At 38.2% G+C, this 25,949-nt stretch overlaps 1 protein-coding gene across 2 annotated transcripts; it reads right to left on the bottom strand.

The window, feature by feature from the left end:
• Nucleotides 1-980: 980 nt before the first annotated feature.
• On the bottom strand, nt 981-25,684 carry FBXO22 (F-box protein 22). 2 transcript variants are annotated; one of them, XM_074296492.1, is made up of 7 exons: nt 25,437-25,684; nt 23,864-23,996; nt 16,448-16,535; nt 15,671-15,766; nt 13,553-13,714; nt 7,140-7,305; nt 981-2,110 (listed from the first exon to the last, which is right to left on the bottom strand). In XM_074296492.1, exons 1-7 carry the CDS (start codon nt 25,565-25,567, stop codon nt 1,696-1,698), a joined length of 1,191 nt encoding a protein of 396 aa, XP_074152593.1. In that variant the 5' UTR covers nt 25,568-25,684; the 3' UTR covers nt 981-1,695. The 2 variants fall into 2 exon arrangements, with proteins under 2 accessions (XP_074152593.1, XP_074152594.1); XM_074296493.1 differs by lacking the exon at nt 981-2,110 and adding an exon at nt 4,587-4,790 and having other exon boundaries at nt 7,089-7,305.
• Nucleotides 25,685-25,949: the final 265 nt, after the last annotated feature.

Below are 25,949 nucleotides of genomic sequence, written 5' to 3'. Positions count from 1 at the left end.
TTCAGCAAAATCATCATCATAAATATAGAAAAATTAGCAAAGGTAAAAACTAAGTGATCAGTAGTTAGTTACTGCAGAAGCCAGCATCTACAGATTAAGTTAACTCCAAACCCACTTTGAAGAATCTGAGCTAGAAGGGAAAAGGGACCAGTGGTCATCCAGCCCTTGCTCAAACACCGTCAGTGGTGTACAATTCGCTACCCTAACAAGGCAGTCCATTGCACTTGTGAAGAGTTCATGTCAAGTTTTTTCTTTCCTGGTTTAATTTGAAACCAGCTTCCCCAACTCCCTCTCCTGCTGCAAGTTCTGCCTTTAAGTGGAGCATGTGACAACCCTGTTCAAATCTGGAAACTGTCAAGTGATTTCCCCTTAAGTGTCGTCTTCTCTTCAGTTAATACTCACAGGCCATGTCCCTTCTAATGAGCTCAGCCATCAGTGTTCTTCAAGAAGTGGGACCTAGAACTAAACGTGATATTTGGATCCGAGCCGAGCTGCCTTTATTCCAGAAATGCAGCTCCTTAGGTCCAACATAACACTAAACATCAAGGAATGGCTCAGACCTATTTTAATCAAAGAGGCTAGGCACTGGGCTCTAGCACCCCTAAGAGAAAATAAAACAGTGCTTTAGGGTTCAGAAGGAGGAATCTTGTCAGTCTAGTGTGGACCCATCATTAATAGTCACAAAGTTGAACTGATTTGCTCAAGATCACACAGGCTGGTAAAAAGAGTGACCTCTGAAGACGAGCACTTCCTTTCTTTGGTACGCTGCCTCTTTGCTGGCACTGTTCATAACCATGGCTTTGCTGATGCTTAGTGTTTTGGTGCAAGCCTTGCATATTAATCCCCCCCCCCTTTCTCCCTAATGGCTTATACCATCTACCTGCCAAGCAGTCATGTCTATATCCAGAACAAAAGTGAGAATAGTGAATCTCTCAGGTGCCTGCCATTCAGCTACAAAAAGAAGGGGAACAAAAGAGTTACTTGTGTTTTCTTTATTGACAAATGGAAAGGAATAGCTTTAAATGTATAAAGTAATACTGCTGATTAGTCTTGCAAACTTGTTCTTCAGACTGAATAATTTCAAAGCACCAACTACCACCACAAAATATTTTATTTTAACTTTTATGCAATGAGTAAAAATAATGTAATAACTTTATTAAAGTGTCTGAAAAACAGGTGCAGTTGAGAAAAGGTCTCCCTTAAGGAGACAACAGACCAATGTTGTATATGTTTTTGAAGAAAACAAAAAACGTCATGATTGTGGCTCCAAGATGATCATGTATCTGACAATAATCACTTACACAGCTCTGTAGCACTTCGGCTTTACAAAGCGCTTTACACACATTCCACTTAACCTCACAACAACCCTGTGAGTTAGGTAGTGCAAGTGTTCTCTGCATTATTCAGATGAGGAAGCGGAGGCTCAGAAAGGTTCTGCACACAAGGGGAGGGGCAGGGGGGCTCAGACTCTGATCCAGCTCTCCCTGGCCACAAACTGGCCCTCCACCTCCCGGAGCTGACCCACACAGGATTATCTTACACACATTTGACATCGTTAGACCTATTCCAACATTATCTTGAGAGCATTAAACAAAGTTATAAAACAGATACTTCTAAAGGTACTTTCATCTGAAATATGTACATGCCCCAGGTTGGGGGGGGGGGGGCCTGCAGGCACCCTGGAGCTGAAGTGTTTCACTTGGTCGGGCCCAGGTGGATCAGAATCATGACAGTGGTGTAGCTATGGAGCAAGATATCCTCTACCTCATTACACTCCCTCAGGATGAAGTTCCCGGTGACTATTCGATCACAGCCAATCTCTCCGTTTCCAAAGAAGCCGAACAAGGGCACGTTGGGGAAGAACTTGCGGAAGGCATCGGCCTCCACGTTCCGGCGGGTGCGGTAGTACTGGAAGCCTCGGCCCACGCAGGCGAACATGAAGCCAAATGTGTTGTACTCGGGGATGTTGGCGGCCTTAAGGCGCTGCATGGCGGCCTCGGCTGTCTTCTCGTCGTTCACGTCCTGGTTCAGCAGGACAGACGCGCTCTGGATCTGTGGGCCACTGAAGGACAGGCCGACCACGCCACAGGCCTCATTGGTGGGGGGGTTACTGAAAAGGCAATGGACATGTCAACACAGGCTCCCCTACCAGGGCAGGGAACCGCTAGGCACTTGGGGCAGGGGGCGAGGCCACGAGGCTCAAATCCATCGTCCCCACCCCAAGCCCACGTGCCAGACCGCCCTGACCTCCACAGGGAGGAGCTGTCCCAAGGCCAACCCTCAAGTCTGGCTGGACACAGTTGAATCTGAAATGCCCTGCGGACCCAGTGGGGAAGCTCTAACCCATCTGGGGTCCTGTTTGTGGGAAGGAAAAGAGGAGTTTAATAAGCAATAATGCCATCACTGCCCTTCTTTTCCTTATGTATACAGGCAAAAAAGAACTAGCAAAGAAATTTAGCTGCTGTCCCTCAAGTTATATTTCACATTATAATACTATCCAATCTGTCTATTCCTGTTTACCTCTATAAGTACCCTACGGAATGAGAAAAATTATTTTGTATCATTTCTTACTACTAGGTAGATGTCAAACTATCACATCGATCATAAAACAACTATGTCAAGCTCCCAGATGGCAACATCTGAATTCAGAAAACCACAAATTAACATTATCTATGCTGTACTGTGTATTTTTACTTTGTTACACAATTCCCAATTACATTTTAATCTGGTTCTACTGCCACCTTCCCCAAGGCATTTAGCTACATCTGTTCTAAAGAGCATTTCTGCTAAAGAAAGTTAAAATTTATGGTCTGGGATGCCATCTGACCAAAGAGTTAGCACTGTCCCTGCCTTCCCTCTTAATGACACACATGGAGTGTGAACGTATTACAATGGACAAGTTTCACTCTAGGATTTTCCAAGTGTATATCACGAGTTAGTCACAATTTGGCTCTAGACTAGAAGAAATTACCTATAGTTTTGAATTGGAAGTAATAATGATCACATCTGGACAATAGTAACAAAAAGAGTGCATGGACTTAAGTAAAAAAGCAGGAACAGCTACACAGAGGATGGGGTAACAACAGCTACAATTTTTTTTTTTTTCTTTTTCTGAGGCTGGGGTTAAGTGACTTGTCCAGGGTCACACAGCTAGGAAGTGTTAAGTGTCTGAGACCAGATCCAAACTCAGGTCCTCCTGAATTCAAGGCTGGTGCTCTATCCACTGCGCCACCTAGCTGTCCCAGCTACAATTAATAAAGGTATTATTTCTGAACTAGTATCTGGCCCAACCCCTAAAATGCACAGAAAGTCCAACTCTGCTTGCCCAGTGTTGTGTGAGTCAAGAATTTGGGCTTTTGGTATTCTATTATCTAGAATTTGTTACTTCAGGCTTTCTTCTTTCTTTCTGTCCACTTTCTTGTAACCCTTGATTTAAAACTTCTTTTCCATCACTATTCAACCACAGGAGTCATTAGGAGCATCACTTCACTTTTGTGCAAAGGGGAGAGAATATAACTAACTCAGTTAATATAATCATTTATCAAAAAAGGAAGAAATTACAAGACCCATATATGTACAAAAATATTTGTAGCACCATTTTTTTTTTAAGATGCAAAAGATTGGAATCTAAGAGATGGTAATTAATTGGGGAATAGACAAGTTATGGAACATGAATATACTGGAAGCAAAAGAAACTATTCCCTATTTCAGAGAAAACTGAGAAGCCCTTATGAACTGATGCAGAGTACAGTGAATAAAACAAAACCATTTATACATGAACATTACAAAGAAAAATAACTCTGAAAGACTTAAAGGACTCTCATCAGTGCAGTAAACCACCACGATTTCAGAGGATGAAGCTTACCTGGCAGCTGATGAAATCCAGCATCATCTCCTTGACAGGGAAGGTACAAAACAAAGCTTGTTCCAAGCCAAGGTGGGAATGTTTTGTAGCCCAAGTCTATTTGTTACAAAAGTTTAGTTTTTGTTTTCATTGCCCCAATAGAGAGGAGAGTTCAGAATGGAGATGGAAAGGAGGAGCAATAAAGAAAAGAAAATCAGTGATATTTCTTTAAAAAAAAAAAGAGAGAGAGAGAGAGAGAAGACAAATAACTCCTGGAAAGGAAGAGAACTACAGATTGGGCCTAACATATTTTAAAAAAAAAATGATCATACAGACCCTAGGTTTTCATGTGCAATCCTCTTTTTCTCTATTTACATGCAAATGCCAATTACATTTAGAACAAAAGTGAAAATTAATTTGTAAAAAACCTATCTCTGGATGGATGATGTTCTGAAATAAAAAGCTTGAATTTTCTGTTTTTGGATCCTCAAATGACAGTATGCATTAGATATCTGGAGGATTAACTCCAGCATAACAATGCAAAGGCTTCAGAGTTGTTCTAGATGCAGGGGTTCTCAAACTACTGCCCACGGGCCAGATGCAGCCCGTGTTATGACAAATGGGCTGAGGAGGGGAGACAGAATGTGAGCTTTTGTTTTTACTATAGTCTGGTCTTCCCACAGTCTGAAGAACAGTGAACTGGCCCCCTAGTTAAAAAGTTTGAGGACCACTGTGAGGGTCAGGAGGCTGTGTTGAACATCCAGCACTTAGGAACCATTTCACAAGAAATCAATACTCACTTTCTGGGGTGTATTATAACAATAGAAACAAGTAGTGATTAGTTGCAAGTAGATGCTCACATGTCTGAAGACAAAAACAAAAAACAAAAAAACAAAAAAACTTGTAATAATAAAATGTTCCTGATATAAACCACAATGATGAGACCCTAGGGAAGAAAACCTTTTAGAACCATGACGTTCTAGTTTTTGAAACTAAATCATTAAAAAAAAATCATTCCCCCTAACTCCAAACTAGTTCTTTTGAATTCTCTTATTCCCAAGAAGGGCACCACTACTCAGATCAGCAATCCTGGGACCTCAAAGCCTTCCTCTCTCTCACCTCCATGTATCTAAACCCTGTCATTTCTATCTGTTCTAACATCTCAAATAACTTCCACCCTATTTTGGGCTTCCATCATCTCCTATCTACTAGGGAAGAGCTGCCCATTTGGTTTCCTCATTCCTTTTAGCCAACAAAGTTGTCCTAAAGTCCAGTCTGACCACACCAGCTCTCTTCTCCATAAACCCCACTTGCTTCCCATTGTCTCAGGGCAGTGTCAAACTACGAAAAGCTTGACAAGCTGCGTCTAGTCTGTTTTTTCATGCTCTCTAGGCTCACTCACTATTCTGCATCCATGACCCTCTCTCTGCTCAGTGCAGGTTTTTCCATGGCTAGCCCCTTTGTGTCCCCTCCCACAACTTGACTCAAGCACTGTTCCTTTTTGCATGAAGCATTCTCTAATTTTACCAGCTCCGACTAGTATCCTCTTATTAAGTGGGGACAAGGAGGTACGACTCACAGACCCTCCCTTTGGCAGCATTAGAGTAGAAACAAGCTTGAAGCAGGGAGACTGCCCAGAAGGTGGAAGGTAATAAAGGGCTAGCACCAAAGTCAGCACCGTGAGTGGAGAGAAGGCAACATATATGAAATATACTGTGAAGGTAAAAATGACAAAATGTGTCAATTAGAAATAGGGGGAGAAGTGAAGGAGCCTGGGTGAGCAGAAGGGTCATGATGTCCTAGAGAGGATCTGCAGGGAAAGAGAACGAGTACTATGTCTGACTTACTGGATGTGCAAAAGTGGTAGGGGCAAGTGGGAATGCAGCTCAGGAGGAAGATGAGGGGGCAGACAGAAATCTGAGAGCCACCTGCACAGAGAGGAAAGAGAAACTAGAGGGAGCAATGGAGAGAGCTCAGGACAGAAGATGCTGGGAAATGAGACTGAGGAATAGTCAGAACAAAGGCTGTCAGGGCTCAAGAAGTCAGATAGGGCTAAGAAAAGGCCATCACAATGACCGGGAGCAGTTTCAGGCGAATGAGGAAGTCAAAACCCAGATGGCAGAAGGTGCAGCCATGACAGAAGAATGGTAAATATCAGTTAGAGACTGTTTTCTCAATGAATTTTGTCTTTCTCTGTATCCTAAGCATTTAACACAGGGCTTGGCATAAAGCAAGTGCTGAATAAATGCTTGCTGAGGACTGAGTCTTTTTTCTGATTGCTGTCTTGGGAGTCCCCTTTCTTCCTGTAGAACACCACTTAACCAGGATAGCCCTTCCTGATCCCTCTGACAAGTTTCGGAATCTCTTACAAACCTCCTTGACTTAAACCACTTGTACAGATGTGCATGGAGACGTTAGGTACTGATGTGCTCCCCTCTTGTACTTATCACCCGGCTCTCAGCACACAAGCCTGGCTGAAGGAAGGACAGACACAGGACAACAGTGGGCAAGGATGGTTTCTGAAGGCTGGCAGAGACATGGGCATGTCTTGTTGGGGATAGTGGGGTGGAATGGATCGCTTGTGCAGGCTGAGAGCTTTGTCCTGGCAAGGAGAAGGACTTCTTTAACTGAAGGGCAAGTACAACACCCACCTACTCACAACTATCCGAGTGGGAGGGAGACATGAGTGAAACTGGAAAGGGGTGACTCAGAGCACTCCGTCAGTGAGCCCACCCCACTGACCTTTGCCAACAGACTTAACCCAGAGACATCCTAGACCTGAAGGCGGCAGCATGGTAGAGGGCCACAACTCTCAGGCTCTTCTGGCTCTGTGTCCCCAAGACAAGATGCCACCAAGCTTAGGAGCTGGGAGGTGAAACCAAGTCTTTGTATGTAAAGTGAGGGCTCTTAGGGAGATCGATGGAACAGAAAGCAGAGGTGAGGACTTGGCAATCAGGAAGCCCTCCATTCAAATCCAGCCTGAGACCCTTACTAGATGTGGTGACCCTAGGCAAGTCACTTTACCTTACCCTCAGTTTCTGCACCAATAAATTGGGGATAATAATAGTACCTACCTCACAGAGTGGGATGAGGAATCAAACCTGAAACCAGGTGAAACCAGGTTCATTAAACAAAAATGCCAGCTACTAGGGTTGTTTTCTTCAGGATACCACCCTCTATTAGAAAACTGGACAAATGATGCTACCAAGTCTGGAGGTAAAAACTCCCCCCTGAGGGCCATGACTCCTCTTCCCTCACTCCCAAACAGGACAGAACAGAGCGATGGAGCACGAACCTCTCTGACGTCAGGGAGGTCAAGCGGTCCACCTGGCCCCCTGCTAGCATGACGCTCTTTTCGTTAAGAATGTTGACCACTTTTTGAAGAAATCCAGCAGCTCCTATCTTCCAAGAATTGTAGCCAAATATGAGGACCACCCGAAGTTCAGGATTGTTCTTAAGGCCTGTAATGGACAAAAGGAGAAGCAATTGTCAGTCACAGGCCTGGCGAGACACTTGGTGATTGCTTAGTCTCACCTTCTCTTCTCCTTTTACAGACAAGGAAACTGAGGCCCCGAGAGCAGATATTATTTTCCCCAAGTCATAGCAGAAGTTTGTGGCTGAAACAAGGGCAGAGCCCCATGACCTCATCTCTTTTCAGACAGTGCTCTTTCTCTGCTCTTGTGGATCCCTACATGGGGGCTGGAATGGGACTGGCCACTGAGATTCAAAACAAAAAGATGCAGTAAATACTGGAGACCATTTTTAAGCTAAGACCAAATACATCAGTGACAGAAAGGCACTCACAAGGGATTTAGGAGTCAGTATTTGATTAACATGTAGGAAAATTGGACCAATCAGGTTGTCAACTGTTTTCTGTCTGAAACAGAATGACTTAACTTTGGCTTTACGTATAGCTAAATTTATTTAATAAAATGGCAGAACTTCAATATTCATTGCTAAAAAAGACTATTAAGATCATATATAAATTTAGGACAACCAAATGCAAAAATATTTCAATAATGGCCAGGCCTAAAATGAAAGCAAGGATTTATTAACATTTGGGAGAATTTATATTCTTTTTAGAGGAACAATTCTGAAGTTAACTGCTTAAGAACTCATTTTGAAGTAATTTAACCCAAGCATATGAAAAAGAGGGCTTTAAAGAAGCATTTCATCAAATAATTTAATCACAGTTAAATAATTCCTAGCACAGTTGGGTATTTAATAAATGGTTTAGTGAATTAATTCTTCAGCCATGGAAATGCTGTACACTTTATAGTATAGACATTATTCTCACTCCCATCCTATTTGAAAAGCTAAAGCTACTGTAAGAAATACAGAAAAGTTAGGTTTCCATAGAAACAAGCTTCAACATACATTTTCCAATTGATAAATTGGAAAAAGATATGAACAGAGAATTTTCAGATGAAGAAATTGAAACTATTTGTAACCACATGAAAAGGTGCTCCAAATCACTTTTGATCAAAGAAATTTAAATTAAGACAACTCTTAGATATCACTACACACCTGTCAGATTGGCTAAGATGACAGGAAACAATAATGACCAGTATTGGAGGGGATGTAGGAAAATTGGGACTGATGTATTGTTGGTAGAATTTTAAACATATCCAATCATTCTGGAGAGCAGTTTGGAACTATGCTCAAAAAGTTATCAAACTGCATAACCTTTGATCCAGCAGTGTTATATCCCAAAGAAATCTTAAAGGAGAGAAAGGAACCCACATGTGCAAAAATGTTTGTGGCAGCTCTCTTCATAGTGGCAAGAAACTGGAAACTGAGTGGATGCCCATCAGTTGGAGGATGGCTGAATAACTTGTGATATATGAATGTTGTTGTGGAATACTATTGTTCTGTAAGAAACAACCAGCAGGATGATTTCAGAGAGGCCTGGAGAGACCTACACGAACTGCTGCTAAGTGAAATGAGCAGAACCAGGAGATCATTATTCATGACAACAAGATCATAAGACGATCAATTCTGATAGGCGTGGCTCTCTTCAATATTGAGATGATTCAGACCAGTTCCACTTATGCAGTGATGAAGAGAGCCATCTACACTCAGAGAGAGAACCATGGGAACAGTGTGGAACACAATAAAGCATTCTCACTCTCTGTTATTATTTACTTGCATTTTTTCTCAGTTTTTCTTTTTCTTTCTTCTTGATGTGATTTTTCTTGTGCAGCAAGATGATTGTATAATATATACATACACACACATATATGTATATATATATATATACACACACACACACACACACATATACATATATTGGATTTAACATGAATTTTAACATATTTAACATGTATTGGACTACCTGCCAGCTAGGGGAGGAGGTGGGGGGGAAGGAAGGGAAAATTTGGAATAAAAGGTTTTGCCAGGGTCAATGATGGAAAAATTACCCATGCATATGTTTTATAAATAAAAAGCTTTAATAAGAAAAATAAAAAAGCTTCAAAGTAATGTCAGATACCACTTGTACCACTGATCACTGGGTTTTCAGATTTGAGAAAATAAAGAAGGTTACTTTTCCACAATACAATTAAATTTCAAATCTCTCAGAAGCCTTGGGCAAACAAGGAATTGGGGAGCTAGGAAGGCACAGGTAGACTCAACTAATCAGAAAGAGTCTGTAGTTTTAAGAAAACACAAGATTAAGATAATAGCAACTTAATTTGGTTGGGATCAATGACCTGACTTGACCAAATCACTATTGTGCCTACTTAAAAGGTTAATTAAATATTAAACTTCACAACCTGTAGGAGTTTTTTTTGCCATTTTTTAACATGGGATATCAAACAAGGAAGGAAGGGCATGCTTTTACATATTTAGGGGGAAACATAGAGTGAGTTTATTAGAAAAGACTAATTCTGAAGAGAATGGTCCAATCCTGTCTCTAAAGGGAAGGACTGCCCCAAGGTAAAAAGTAAAAAGTTTCTCTCCCTTAGGTGCTCAGCACTCCCTTTTTCTGAGCAGCAGACCCCATTTCTAGCCAATTAAGACAATTCCTTAAAATTCTTCTTTATTAAGTTTTCCTTGATATCTGATTTTCAGTATCAAATGTGTTTCTAACACTACCAAGATCCAAAAGGGCTTATGGAAAATAAATGAATCCTGATCAAATCTATGAGTCTGATGTTGAGTTCTGGTTATCTTGAACCCTTCAACAAGAGACTATTCATCAATTAACATGTACTTATTCATATGCCCTACTGTGTGCCTGACACTCAAGGCATAAATTCAAAAGTGAAATGATCCCTTCAAGACTCAAGGAGCTCTAGTTCTATAGTGAGGTCAATCTTGGCCTATAGAAGCTATTTCAAGTCATTTCCCTTTGTTAAGAGAGCTGGATATAGAATGGTTCTTTCCAACTCTTAACATTCCCAGAGTCCACTAGGCAATCAGAATGACAAAATAAGGGCCCAAAACAAATTCCCAAATTTCACAAAGACAAGGCTATTTTCTCAATTAAACTTTTTTAATCTTCTTATCACCTCTCCCCCACATTACAGAGCAGAGCTCTTTGCTAACTTGAAAATATCTGCTGAATTCAATTTAAGAAACATACATCTTCAAAAATTAAAAGAACTATCCCAACTGCATGACCCCTAAGTGGAAGCTGTTAATATGGGATTTGGGGGGTGAGTAGGAAAGGGAGGAAGATAGGAGGTTAGATCTGTGATTTATCCACAAAAGGAATTTCTAATGAACAAACTTTCTCTATTTATGCAATTTCACAATTCAATCTGATTCAAAAGATTGTGGAGGACTGCCTGAGAGGCAGGATTGAATTAGGATTGTTCTAACTCCAATGTGAGCCCTCTGGCCACTATGCCCTGCTGTCTTTCTAAATGACAGATATTTAATCTTTTTATTAATTTTATAATTATAACTTTTTTTTGACAGTATATATGCATGGGTAATTTTTTTATAACATTATCCCTTGCACTCACTTCTGTTCCAATTTTTCCCTCCTTCCTTCAACCCTCTCCAGGAAGGCATTCCCATACATGTTAAATGTGTAATAGAATATCCTAGATACAATGTGCAGAAGTGAATTTCTTGTTGCACAGGAAGAATTGGTAAATGACAGATATTAAAAGAATTTAGTACCGTCACTGAAATACCAGTTTCTCACTTGATCGTGTTACAAATATTTTCTATAATTGTGTCAGATGAAATTCACTTATAATCTAAAACTTTATTCATCCAATAAAAAGAAACCAAGTACTAAAAAACAAGTGTGATTTCTGTTCTGTTTCCACACTAATGTCCTTTTGTTGGATAAGTCACTCTACTTTTCAGCACCCTAAGTCAGAAATACCTAGTTTTTTTCTGGCTTTGAAATGATTATAGCTAATTTCCTGAATCTGAACTTCTACTTCTACAAACAGAATGAAACTTAGAAAGTCATCTCTTCCTAAAATTCAACATTATAAAGCAAAAAGTTGATGCTCTGTCTTAGATGGCCTAGCCTACATATATCACTAATTCCAAGAGCAAGAAAATATCAAGGATCTGGATGACATAAATCTGGACTGTTGATGGCTGAATAACTGAGAACTACAAAGAAGTATAACTTGGTCTAGCCATTCTGGAAAGCAATATGGAACTATATTCAGAAGTCACTAATTTATAAATACTATTTAACTCTGCAATACTACTAACTGGACCTATATTCCAAAAGGATTAAAGAATGAAGAAAAAGGCCCATGTATATAAAATATTTGTAGCAGTTCTATTTGTAGTGGCAAACAAAAGTGGGTATTTAAGGTAGTACTCATCAAAGGGGGACTCATACAGTGAAATAAGCAGAACCAAGAGAATGATTTGTTATCATTGCAGAGAAAAACTTTTTCAAAGACTTCAGAACTCTAATCAAGGCAATAATCAACAATTCAGAATGCTGATGAAGCATGGCACTCACCTCCTAAAAGAGGTGACAGACTTCTGCTGAGTAAGATATGCAAATATGTGGATTATGTTTCTTAGAAAATTTCTGTTTTTTCTCTTTTTGAGTGTATATGTGAGGCATTTAGGTGAAGAGAAGGAAGTATGCAATTAATGTAGGAAAAGAAAAGGAATAAAAGAGAAGATCATTAAAGCATTTTTTTAAAAATGCAAAGAGAAAAGAAAGAAGTGTAGAAGGAAATACATATAAGTAAGATGATTTTAAAAGTAATAGGTTGTAATTATAATAATTTATAGTACTATATATAATCCTTTCTATTTGGTATATGGAAATATCCCAGAAGAAATGTATTTAACTTCAAAATTTTAAAAATTATTTTTATTTAAACCCCAGAGGGGGGAAAAAACTTTGAGGTAAAAAACTAAGTAAACCCTGAGAAATGGCTATAATATTCCACTGACTAGTTATCATCCAAAAGCTATTCAACTAACATTTTAAAAATACATGTTCCTTCAAACATGCTTACAAAATAAAGACCCCAAATCAAACTGAACATAAAATAAATATACTTGATTAGAAATTGTTAGAAAGCAGGCCTAATGGGTCAAGAAAAACATACTTCCCTATTCAACGATATAAAACATATTAAAATTCTTTGGAGTTGCTTCCCCTAGCAGAAACAAAATCATAATAAGTTAACACTTTAATCCAAACTCTTAGATTAACAAAATATGAGAAAGTAGCCTCCTCCTAATGTTCGAAAAAAGAAGAAAAAAAATCTGATGCACTTTCATTGTTAAAACATCTCACATTTTTTTTGCAGTAGGTGTTGGAAAGAAGCAGAAGAGGGACTGTTATGTCTACATCATACTAACTATACAGTGAAGACTCTTCAAAAAGCCCTGCCTGAGTCTCAATGTCTTCCTTACTTTAATGGGTTAGTCCTACCATCCATCCACCAAAGCCTTTCCATCCCATAAAATTACTGTCCACAGCCTTCCATAAAATCTCTAAAAGTCTTAAGATTTACTCAATGTATTGGAGACTTTCTTCTTCAGGATCTTCTTTAAAATGTAAATAATTATAAACTTAATATTACATACTATTAATGTATCAGCTTTGAAACCAAAAAAAAAAGTTTTTAAAGCTAAATTGGGAAAAACAGAGACTCAAAGGAGAGAGAAGGAATGTAACATAGAGAAAGAATTTTAACATAGATCTAGTGTTCTCTGTCAAGGACAACTGGAAAATGCACAACAAAAATGACTTAACAGGAAACTGAAACCCAAGACAAGTGAAGAGATAGGATTCCCTTGATTAGACTGAGTCCTCAGAGCCACACAAACCAAGGCACTAACAGACTTGAAGAATTTGGAGTAATCACCAGTGGCTTTTGAAAAAATGGAAGTAACACCTTCTAAGAAAGGTAGGGCTCTGTGCTCTGGCCTCTGGGTTCACACATCCCTTTCCTCTTCTTGGCTAGCTGCTTTCCAGGCTACTTTTTTGGTAAGGTTAATGTGGAGTTTAGCTTTTATGTCTACTACCAGTAAATGAGTATATCCCTTTCCTTTCCTTTCCTTTCCGATCATCAAAGCAAAAACACTTTGCTCTGCATGAATCTTGATGTCACCAGAAGGCTCACTGTCCTTTGGATAACAAAAACATCACTGCAGATTGCTGAATGGGAGCCCTCAATTAGTTTATTTAATGACTTGCCTAGAGACACAGAGATTTCATCAAATATGAAAATACTGATAAATACACTAACAGCAACTTACCTGCTTCAATTAGTTTGCTTTCATGGATACATTTTCTCAGATCCTTCAGAAAATGAAAAGTCTCAATTTTTACTCCATCAATTTTGGGGAACAATATTGCAAAACCAGCTTCTCCATCTTCTATTTCTTGAGGTCGATTGCTACCTGATCCCATTGGAGTTACTAGAAAATAAATCACAACTTGCAAAGAATGTTCTCACACTTGGTTTTATTCTACCTTCCAGCTCCAAATCCTATCTTCTGCTGAAGGTGTTTCCCAGGCCAGATTGCTAAACAAACTAGACAACACTAAAACAGGAAAGTTATTTTTATCTGAAGGTCCTTTTCTTATTCAAACTCAGTCAACAATTACTTTTATTAAATACTTCATCTTCATTCTTCTGAAAACTCTTTAGTCACTTTCTTTTTGAACATTTAAAATGAAATAAATTAACCTCACAAATGAATTCCCATCCTGCCCTCTCTGAAAAGGGAAAAGCTAACAAGACAGAAGTTAATAGTTGTTTTCAGAGACAACCATTGTATTTAAAAGGCATTTGAATACCTGCACTAAACATACCTCACTGAACCAGACTTTTTAAATTGTCTTCTCTAGAAACATTTCATACTTGAAGTCAATTCTACTTAAATCAAATTGTTTCATTTTCTACCTTAAACTTTGCTATCTATTTAAAGTAATATGCAACACTAATCTGAAGAGCTGAAAAATGTTACCTATTTAATATAAACAAATAAAAACACCTATAACCTAATAGTTAAAAAGTTCAGAAATGAACATAGTAAGCGTTTTCTTATGTGAGACAAAATCAGCCTCTCTCTAATGTCTACACATTGCTTAAAGCTTCTGAAGTCTGGGTCCACTGGGGGTTATTTCCAAGTACAATTATGTAATCACCCAGAGAGTGAATGTCCCATATGACAAAGATTATAACTAGCTGCAGAAAAACCCATAAGAGATTGCTTAGAAGCTATAGCAAAAGAAAAAAAGCAATGAGGTTAATCTGATTTTTTTTTTTTTTTTTGACAAAGGGGTAAGGAAAGAGGGAGGATGACAATTGAAAAGATCTATTTATATGATGTGTGATCTGATGGAGAATGATGAAGGCAAAACACCTCCCCTGTTCTTGTCACCATCTCTCTATTAATGAGAATTAGGCTAATGGTTGTTAGCTTTTTTTTTTCTTTTGCTGCCTTGGTATACTTATTGACACATACTAAACTCAAAGTAAACTAAAACCATCACTCCACACTAAAACCTGGAGGGTTTACAACTGGTTTATTCTTGCATTACTTGTATAGCTAATTTTTTAAAACACCAAATCGGAGTCTTCATATTTACTTCTATTAAATTCAATGCATTATAGCCTGTCAGAAAGGGTTTTTGGATCTCAACTCCATAATCCAATAAATGATCTTCAAGTTTTGGATCATACCCAGGTTTGATAAGCAGGACATTTATGTCTTGATCCAAATTATTGATTAAATTCTCCAAGTTGTATTTTAATTTATACTGTACATTTACCAGTCCCTCTGGCTAATTTTAGAAACAAACAAATTTTTAAATATTAGTCATAATTTCAGAAACATTATTTAGGCCAAGGAGAGTAACAGCATGACAAATGTGATTATCATTTCTAAAGCAAAATAATTTTGCTTTTAAAAACCTATACACTTTCCCACTCAACAGAGATAAAGAGGCAGTATAGCTCCATCAAAAATGATACCAAGAACAGAGATTTAAAGTGAAATAAGCAGAAGCAGAATAACATTAAGTTCATTAACCACAACAATATAAATACTCCCCCCTCCAAAAAAACACCTCTTTGCTATGTAAGAGTGGGCAATTAAACCCCTCCCCCCAATTTTAATATGCACTTCTTCTGCAAGGTGGAAGACCCAACACCACTCACACTGCAAAGTGTAGCCAATGTGTTCCTTTGGCTAAACTCCTTTTCTCCTCTTTTCTGTGATTCTCTAACATGTGGTAGTGTTACTGAAGGATGAGGGAAGGGAAGGACATGGTTAGAAAAGAAGCTATTATTTAAAATTTTTTTTCTTGAGAAAAGAGCCAGACATTGTTTTTGGAGCTTGGACAGGAGGCAGGGGAAGATCTCTTACCTATTACTCCTGGGGTTATAACCCCAAGAACATGGCAGCGTTTTGGAAACAACTTCTCAATGGCACGTGCAATTTCCTGGGGGTTTCTCTTTCGTGCTGTAACAAAATGATAAAGAAACTGAAATATGAAAGAATCTCTAGCAGGACGGGTTTTCAAGAGTGCTTAAATTTAAAAAAATTATACTGTAACAATAAATAATGTTTCCTCCTGAGAACATTTCAGACTTTAAGTTCTAAAATTTTGCATGAGATATTTTTCCCTTCTCTAACATATTACTAACAAATAAGTCATTAATGAACTTCAAAACAAGACCTATTGTTTTCTCATTCTACTTGGCTGACTGTGTCATAGAACTACTTTTTTTGGTAATATACACAGTTTGGACAGTCACCACACTATACAAGACTCTTTGGTTTAATGTGTGTATCATTTATTATGGAATGTTTTATTAATAACTTCCACCAGGAAAAGAGAATCAATAACTCAACCACTAACAGTTCTTTTGGTTAACATGCATCCATCCAGTCTTGTAACTACTGATTTCATCCACACTAAGGTACATATGCAAGCTATTTCAGGAGAAAAAATACTTTAAATAATTGGGATGAGCTATATTACTGGATTTTAAGTTATCTAGAACAAAATATCACATATATAATGACTTACAAATGCATTATATGACATGCCTATAAAGCTGAAATGCTGTCAACTCTCAAGTTTGGTTGGGTATTAGAAAACCTTAAAAAAAATTTATTCCCTTATGTTCTGATAGTCACCTTTCTTGTGTCCATGGCCATCCTCCTCTCCAACAAAAGTATCCTCATCAGCCATGTAGAGGACAGTCTGTGGTAATGCATGAACCTTCTGCAAAAAAGCAATGGAAGAGCTAGTTACCAGAACGCAGCCACTTACAAGCACTGCTTGGGACATTCGGAGTTCTTTCAACTTTCTGATGACTACATTCCTTCAATTCATCCACAATGACCCTCTTCTTATCATATTGTTTTAGAACACAGATTTCTCTGCTAAAAAAAAAAGCTCTGCCACCCAAAGATATCACTTATTATGGTTCAGTCATCCTTAAAAAAGTGAAGAACACAATGGAACCCAGATATGATCTATGAATATGTATTAAAAGCTTACATATATATGGGACTGTGCCAAGCACTGGGGATACAAATACAAACTGAGACAGTACCTTATTCAAAAAGCTTACATGCTACCATAAATTAAGAAACAAAACACATGTCAAATGAACACATGGTTATCATCAGTTAAAATTTTAAAATTAGAAGTGAACTATTTAAAATATTTTGTATTTATTCCTATCAATAATTTCAGTTTACAATATATGTGGGAATAAGATGTTTATTAGCTTCTTTCCTATTCCATTAGTTTCCAATTTGAATTGATGAGTACAAAGCTCTTATAAAAGGTTTTTAGATCCGTGAACTTGCCTTTTGTTTAATACTTTGACAACTGTTTTTCAATATAATTGGTTTCCTATGCAATTTATTTCATGATATTCTTAGAAGGGATTCCTAAGAATCCCTGTTCTAGACAATCTATCCACACATTGCCCTTATTTTTGGTTCAAAATTTAAATTTTGGAGACAGGATATTTTTATTGTTTTTGCACAGATACATAGATAAAAAGGCAGGGAGAGAGAATGCTTGGGTGAGCATCTTCACAAACTCACATTTCACGGAGAAAGGGAAAGACCAAATCTGAAAAATGCAAAGTTATCCATTTATTTCTCATCTTAATCTTCACACTATGCAATATTTATACTTAACATTACTCTATATATGTCACTCAAAACACAGCTTTAAGGAACTAGAAGCCCAAAGAGATTTCTCTTTAACCAAAAATTCTAAGAAAAATATTTAGAAAACCATACCAGGTTTTCAAGTATTTCTAACATTTAATTTTGCCATATCATACTAAGAAAGCCATTAATAAATACTGACTCTAAGTTCCCACAGGTATATGCAGTCAATAGTCAGAAATGCTCCCCTCTATCCATGATTTGGAAATTTTTGTCAAATATTGAGTCCTTTTCCCAGTAACTGAAGTCTTTGGGTTTAGGCTTTGATATAATATTTACTGATAATATGCTATATGCCTAATCTACTCTATTAATCTTTTTTTTTAATGGACTGATATGCTATTTTAAAAAGCTGATTTAGGACTTTATTTTTAAAAAACTATTTCTATTTTCATAGCAATACCAAGATTTAAAAATACAAATAGCATTTATTCTAAATCCTTAACTTTACACTTTTCATTTAACTTCTTTTTTATTCCCAGTAACAGTAATATCAATAGCAAGTCTCCCCCAATTCTTGATACATCACTGCATGATTTGGTAAAAAACAATTCTCACACACAAGTCCAGAAACCTATGTCTCTTTGAAATTCATGATCTTCCTTTCTTAGGAAAGAGAATAACCTTCATTTTCAGTCTCTTGGATATTGCAAGTCTTTCAAAGTTATCTTTTTCTACAATGCTGATGCATGCCCTCTTCCCCCCATATGTATAAGCATTTTATCAATTCTTATGGCACATTAATATTCTATTAATTCACATACTTCAATTTGTTTCAACTGTTAATCCCAATAGAGGGCCACCTCACTTTCCAATCTTTGGCCATCAGGAAAAGAGCTTCTATGAATTATTTTTATATGTAGACACCTTTTTCCATACTCTTCTTTGGTATATAGACCTAGAAGTTGTATAAATGGACCAAACAATATACACAGGTGAAGAACTTTTGAAGCATAGTTCTAAATTTTTTCCACAATATAGTAGCTAGACTTATTTACAGTTCTACCAACAATTAACATACTAGTGTACCTAGTTTAAGTTTCTTCTTTTCCTCTCAAAATTACTTGTACATATCCTTTAATAATTTATCTTTGGAGAATAATTTTTAATTATATAAATGCTTTAATCTTATAAAAGTTGATTTCAAACTTAAATATTGTGTCCTCATCACAGAAATCTGTTTCAAAGATTTTCCCCCAATTTTTACAATTTGTGAAAAAAAATTTAAATAAAACTTGTTTACTATGTCTGATGTGATCCCATCACCAGCTTATTCATGAACTCTTTCCCTTCCCAGAGATTTTAAAATTCACTTCTTTATTCTTCTAATTTGTTACCTTTTGTGTCTAAGGCATGTATTTATTGGGAGTTACCTTAGTATACAACATGAGCTATTGGTTTATTCAATTTTTGCTAGCTGATGCTTAGTTTTCTCAGAAGTTTTTGTCAAATACTGAGTCGTTTTCCCAGTAACTGTAGTCTTTGGATTTAGGCTTATCAAATATAATATTTACTGATAATATTTAATATGCCTAATCTACTCTATTAATTTTTAAAAATGAGTACCAAGATTTGGCATAGACTTCATGCTTTTTTTTTCATCATTGCCTTTCAGATTAATTTTTTCTTCTGCCATATAAATTGTTATTGCTAATTCTCTAAAATCTTCCTCCCTGGTACAACACTTAGAAAATTCTTTTAGCTATGGCCACTTAAATTACATTGGCTTTCCCTACCTATACATATTTAACATTTCCCTTATTTAGGTCTGTGTTTCTACAATGTTATAGAATTGAATCTCCTATAGTCTCTGCATGAATCACAGCATATTACCAAATATTTCACTTCTATAATTATTTCGAATAAAATTTCTCTTTTAAGCTCTGATGTCTCCTATTAATTACATGTAGGAATGTTGATATCTTAATGGATGTATCACATATCCTTGTATCTTGCAGCTTCAATTAATTTTGGTTGACTATCTAGGATTCTTCAAGTGCACCATCTTACCTGCAAAAAGCATTCTGTTCCATCTTTGTTATAGATTCAATTTTTTTTTTTTTCTTGTCTCACGTTCTTGTAGTTAAGATACACTTTATTATATTGAGGTCTATTTCATGATTTTAAATAGAAACACATTTTGGATTTTGTTGGAAACTTTCAGCATTGACATAATTATATGGTTAATTTTTACAAATTATTAAAATGGGTTATTATATTTATTGTCTTCCTTAAAGTGAACCAAGCCTGTACTCATCATATAAAACCTGGTCATTACATAGGTTTCAAATGTTATAATCTACTTGCTATTTAACATTTTTGAGTCAATATTCATAAGATATTATAGGTGGTAGTTTCCTTTGCTTAAATTGTATCAATTGGTGCTACTGGTCTGTTGTTTTTGTTTCTCCATTTAGATATCAAAAATCATACTTGCATATACAAAAAAGAAAAAAGAAGAGTGCCTTACACCATTGCAGTTTACATAGTTTTGGGACTAATTATTTTTTGAATGTTTGTATTCATGTGCTACTGGAGTTTTTTCCTTGGGGTGTTTATGATTCCTTCAGGTTCTTTTTCTGACATTAGATTATTTAATAAGCTGTTGCATCTTTGTTAGTCTGGATTTTTAAAAAATAAGTATGCATCTTTTTCTTTTATTAGTTGTTAGCATAAAATTGAATAAAGTGGTTTTTGGTATTTTGTTCATTCTGTTAAATTTTAAAGTTTTCTACTTTTGATACAAATAATTTTTTTTCCATTTTAAATCAGACTATTTTTAAAGTGACTATCAATCTAGTGGTTTTTACTTTAAATTTTCTCTTTAATTTTCATTTCTATTTTCCATTAGTTGAAGATTTTTGACCTGCCATTTCAAGTTTCTTATAATTGCATTTCCAATTTACTTATTTTCCTCTTTTGTTGCTGAAAGCTTTTAGCTATAAAAATTTCCCCTCAAAACTGATTTACTTATGCTACATAAATTTTAGCAGGTTTGTTTTTTTTTTTTGGGTGAAATTATAACTTGCTTTGATCCAGTAGTCAAGTCTAATTTCCTAATTCACTAATAGTTTTACTTAATTTTTAATTGAATTGTAAATGTATTTTTTATTTGTTTTTATGCTTCCCAATTCACAGCCAAATTTTAAAGTGCCTTGTACTGCTGAAAAGTATGTTAATTCCATTTTAACCCCATTAATTCATCACAAGAGAATTCTATTCAGATTCTTAATGTCTTTTCCATTTATTTATTAGTTAGATTTGTCTAGGTTCAGAAGGGGGATGTATAATGCCTTCTCTACTTTTAGTTTATAAAGACATGAGTGGCACCCAGAGAGAGGTCTGTGGGAAATGAATGTAGATCACAACATAGATTTTCACTTCTTTTGTTGTTTGCTTGAATTTTATTTTTTTTTCCTCATTTTGATCAGGTTCTTTTTGTGCAGCAAGATAATTGTATAAACACGCATGCTTATATTGGATTTACATATATTTTTACCATGCTTAACATATATTGGACTACTTGCCATGTAGGAGAAGGGGTAGGGGGAAATTGGAATACAAGATTTTGCAAGAATCAATGGTGAAAAATTATCCTTGTCTGTGCTTTGAAAATAGGAAGCTTAAATTTTTTAAAAAGGGAAAAAAGCAAGATAAAAAAATAAATTAAAAAATATAGCCACACATGTCAGATGAGTATCATCACGTTATTTATTAATGTAAAATGTTTTTCTTTTTACTTTTTAATTCAGCTCAAGCATTAGATTTTGCTCTTGACTTTCATTTTAATCCTACATGAATCCTAGTGTTTCAAATGTTTGCTATAAGAATAATTAAGATTTTATTTTCTATTATCATATTAGCCTCTTACAATTTATGTACAACTTTAACTCAGTTATGATTAGTTATTTCCCTCTAATTTGTCTTGTATTTTTCCCTCTTTGTCCCTACCTCTCTCTTTAAAATGTAGAAGGGAATTTGTCTGATACTTGTCATTTCATATGTGTAACATCCTATAATGAAGCTTATCTCTTGGTCTTCAATTCTGATGTTAAATTTTTATTTCTTTCCTTCTTTTTAATCTCTTAATTTTCCACGTTTGTTTTGCTTATGACTGCTTCCTTATCTACCCTGTCCTCCCTTTTAGATCTTTCTTTCCCTCCCCTTCTCCCTATCCTCTATTTACCCTTTGATTATAATGTATTTTTCTAACAGGATCTGTTTATGTATGGGTATAATGCTTTCTATATTCCTTTATCATGTTCAGTTGAAACTGATATTTTCATAGGATGCCATTTCCCCCACACTTTTCTTCATAACTATACAATCTTCATCTTATGTCTTCTTTTTTATGGAATTTTCCTCCCCTTACATGTTTTTTCATCCCCAATAGAATTCTGTCTCTCCCATTTTTGTTTTCTAAAATCTTTTAGAAGAAAATCACTCATGGACCCTCTTTTATCATTTTAACCTTTCTTTACAAACCTTTAAAATTATTACCATTCTGCTCAGACATTTCTTTTTCCCCTATATAATGAAATAATTCATCCCCAAATATTCCCTTTCCATCTTTATTGGAACCTGAATTCTATTTAAAAATATCTACAAACTCAGTTTTGTCCTTTTCATCTGAAATGCTTGGAAAACTTCTGTGTCATTAAAGATCCATTCACCAACCCTTTCCCATTTGATTATAGACATAGGTTTCTAGGAAACCTCTTTCCTGGATTATAAACCTTTAACTCTTGACTTTTATACTGTATTCCAAATTCTCCTCTTATCAGTCTTGTGATTCCTTGGTACTTGAACTTCTCAGCTGCTTGTAGTATTTTTTTCTTTGATGGAAGCTCTGAATTTTGGCTATGCTTTTTTTGGGTTTTCATTTGGGTTTTCTTTCCAGAGGCGGCCATATTGTTTCTGTTTTCATTTTTCCATGTGGTCCTGATGTTCTGGACTAATCTGCTGTTTTTTATTGTTATTATTTCTATTATAGTTTCCAAGACTTTTTTCCCCCCTAATCATGGTTTTCAGATATAATTCTTATTTTTTTTCCCTTCTTTATCAGTTTTCTAAACCAGATGTTTTTGCTATTATATTTCTTACATTTTCTGGTTTTTTGTTTTTGTTTTCCCTTCAGTCCTTTGGTTTGGGTTTGCCTAATTCTTGTCTTAAATCAGTCCTTGTTTTCTGTGGGGCCCATCCCAATTTTCAGAGAATCTAGGGTATGAATTTCTACCATCTGTATGTCAATTTTCCTTACCATTCTTTTCTATTCTATGTATCATTTTACTTCTTCCTCCTGGTACTCTGCAGCCCCTATAACTAAGACAGATTTTCCAAGCTTTATCTTATATATGCTGAGGTGCTACTTTCCTTGGGCTTTACATGTATATCTCTTAAACCAAGGTTATTTTCCTCTTGATATTTTTAGTTTTTACCTTGAATTGCTCAACAATTCAGTATTTAGGCTGAAGGATGAGAAGCGAAGGGTGCTACATTTGAGTCAAGCTCCACAAAAAAAAAAGGGCATGGTTAGGCCCTTCCTCTAAGGGACTTTAGAGCTACTCTAAGGGGCTGGGAGGGGGTGAAATGGATAAAGAGAAGGGAAGAAGGGGGAATGCCACTTGTGACACAGTTCTAGGACCTCTCACTGCCATAAACTTTAACTGGAGGTCCTTCCACAAGCTTCAGGGATTGCTCAGGCTGGATTTTACTTAGGGTCTTTCTCACAGCTGCCCTGAAGATGCTTCCACAGCCACTGACTTCAGGGAAAGGTTGGAAATGCTAGACTATCCTGAAGTCTTTGAGAATTGCCTCTACTCCACCCTAGTCCTAATCCAGCTTGTCTACATTTCCTCACAACAGTTGGCTAGGATGAGGAAGTTTAGAGGTATACATATTTCTGAGTCTCATTGGAGTGTTTCTGATACATCTGCTCTTCACTGCTTCTGAACAGACCCCCATCTTCTCATGCTTTAGGACTTTAAAAAAAATCTTTTTTTTTTTTTTTTTTTGGCCCAATTTCCACAGAAACTATTACCAAGTTATCACTGTGTCATTTTAAAAGTGTGTTCAGACCAATAAAACTTAATTGGAAATGTATCACTACGAATTCCCTGAAAGAGTTTCTGCTTTAATAATAGATACATAGGTATGTTAAGTTTAGCTAGTGGAAACATTTCCATAAAGATTAATAATGTAACTAATAGTGACCATGTCAACACATCAGAAAGAAATGAGACAAAGTTTAAGCACAACCATCCCAAGGAAGATGCCATGAACTTAGGAGAATGACTGCTCAGTCTATTAAAGACTGACACCATAGGAAATGCAGTGCTTCATTACTGGCTGACCATCACTTGCCTCAAGTTCCTTGGCTAACACTTGGACCAGCGAGTGCATCTCTGGGGGCCCAGGCTCCATTGTGGAGATCCAGGCCACGCTCTGCTGGGTTCTCAGGGTTCGACGCACACATTCCTTCCACAACCGGGATACACTGGAAAAAGAAAATCATGACAGGTTCCAAATGGATCCCAATACCACATTTTCAACTGCTTCAACTTTCCAACACCCGAGTGTCAAGCTGGTATTTCTAACTCAAAAGTGACCTCATCCAAAAATTCACTCCTCTGTAAAATGGAAATAACACAAGTAATTTCCAGGGTGGGAATCATATGAAAACTGTAGAATTCTCAAGCACTATATAAACAGAACTTATCACCATTGCTATTCTTTCTCCCAAAACTGTTTTTCGACCTAACTTCTCTATGTGTACGGATGAGAGACCAATCACCAGTTCTTGAATCAGCACCAACTCTTCCCTTTCTCCCTACATTCAAATGCCAAAGCTTCAGATTGTGTCAGTCCATCATCTCTGGTCCTGTTTCTCCACAAACGCTGCTAACACCTTCTCTAGGTTTTCTTAGCATTCACCTAATAAAAATGCAACCACAACCTCTTAACTGTAACCTCTGGAATCTCACCCCTCAGAAAATGAAATCTACATTACTGATCTCCCTTCATGGCTCCTCTTCCCAGGGCTCTCCTTATCTACCACACAGAGCATCAAAGATCGAGGCTGGCGCACTCCAAGCACTCCCCAGTCGAGACACAATGTATCCTTCCAGTCTGCTTCCCATCATTCTCTGTTTTGTACAGGACTCTCTGTTCCCTGGCCAGCCCATCCTCCCTTAGGCTGTCTAGGGCAGCTTAGGACAGGGCAGCCCAGCCCAGCCCACCCCCATGGCTCCTGGGAAGCTTCCGGTTTGGCTTACCCCCTAGCACTAGGGTCATACTTGTGTGTCAGCACCTTAGGTTCCCCCGCTAAGGATCCCAGGTTGCCGGCCTCGGGTCGCCGCCTCTTGCAGCTCGAAGTTCTTGATTAAGGACCCTGAGGCCCTGAACCAGGGAGGCCTCACCTGCCTTTTCACCTGTGGGGAGCATCTGCCAGACTCAATGTTTTCATTTGTAAAATGGGGTGGGGGCGGGGGTAGTTGCAAAGCGCTTTAAGCTTTACAAAAATGATAGTAGTTCTGATTACTGTGGAAATGGGCGGGGAAAACCTCCCGGGGTACAGGTGGATGTCAAGGCTCTCTAGGAGAGCGGGAGGCACGCGGGCCGGGCCTCAGGTCACGGATCACGTGGGGCATAACGTTCTTTCCCCTCCCCCCCACGGGCATTTCCCACTCAGCGACGGTCGGGCCTAGGGCCCAGAGCGGGTGGGGGAGGGGATACGGCGGTTGCGCCCGGTGCGCAGGCGCGACGGCAACAGCGGCGGATCGGATGGGGGGCGGGGCAGGTGCAGCCCGGCGGGGGCTGCGCGCCTGCTCGAGAAGAGTAGGCGGCGGCCGGGCCCGGGCCCTGCGGGCTCGCCGGGGAGGACAGAGGCCGCCGCCGCGCGGGCCCGTCCCTCCCCGTGCCCCCCGGAGCTCCTCACCCGGCCACCCGCAGCAGTGCCTTGGTGGGCAGGAAGGCGAGGACGCGCTCCACCACCTCGGCCAGGTTACTCAGCACGAAGGCGGCCTGAGAGTCCACGGAGGAGGAGCTGCCGCTCCCCGCCGGCTCCATCGCTGCCTCCCTGCTGCCGGCCTTCAGTCAGTCCCGCCGCGACAACGGCAGAAGCCAGCGTTCCAACGCACCGCTTTGAACGCCCAGCGCGGATTCACGCCACTTCCGCTAGCGCCCGCGGGGGGGCGGGGCCCGGCGGGGACGCGCATGGAGGGCCCGCCCCCCAATCGTCTCACTTCCGGTGTGAAGTCTAGGCTGCGCCACGTGTCCCTCCCTCCCTCTCTCTCTTTCTCCCTCCGGTCTTCCCGCCTGGGGCCTCACTTGGCTTCAGCACCCCCAGGGGTGGCTCCTTGGCTGCTTTTTGGCTCAAATCCAGTCTCAGACCCTTATAACCGGGTGACCCTCCCCTCCCGCAGTTTCCTCGCCTGTAAAGTAGGGATGA

The sequence above is a fragment of the Sminthopsis crassicaudata genome, chromosome 2 (assembly GCF_048593235.1).
Source record: "Sminthopsis crassicaudata isolate SCR6 chromosome 2, ASM4859323v1, whole genome shotgun sequence".
Taxonomy (NCBI): Eukaryota; Metazoa; Chordata; class Mammalia; order Dasyuromorphia; family Dasyuridae; genus Sminthopsis; species Sminthopsis crassicaudata.
Note: the sequence above shows the minus strand (reverse complement) of the source record. Positions and strands in the feature narration are given on the sequence as shown.

Coding starts and splice junctions, on each gene's coding strand:
- FBXO22 (XM_074296492.1), bottom strand. CDS start 25,567: ATGGAGCCGGCGGGGAGCGGCAGCTCCTCCTCCGTGGACTCTCAGGCC. Junction 15,767..16,447: donor TGGCCATGGACACAAGAAAG/GTGACTATCAGA, acceptor ATTTTGTTACAG/CACGAAAGAGAAACCCCCAG. Junction 7,306..13,552: donor AAGCAAACTAATTGAAGCAG/GTAAGTTGCTGT, acceptor TGTCCATTACAG/GCCTTAAGAACAATCCTGAA.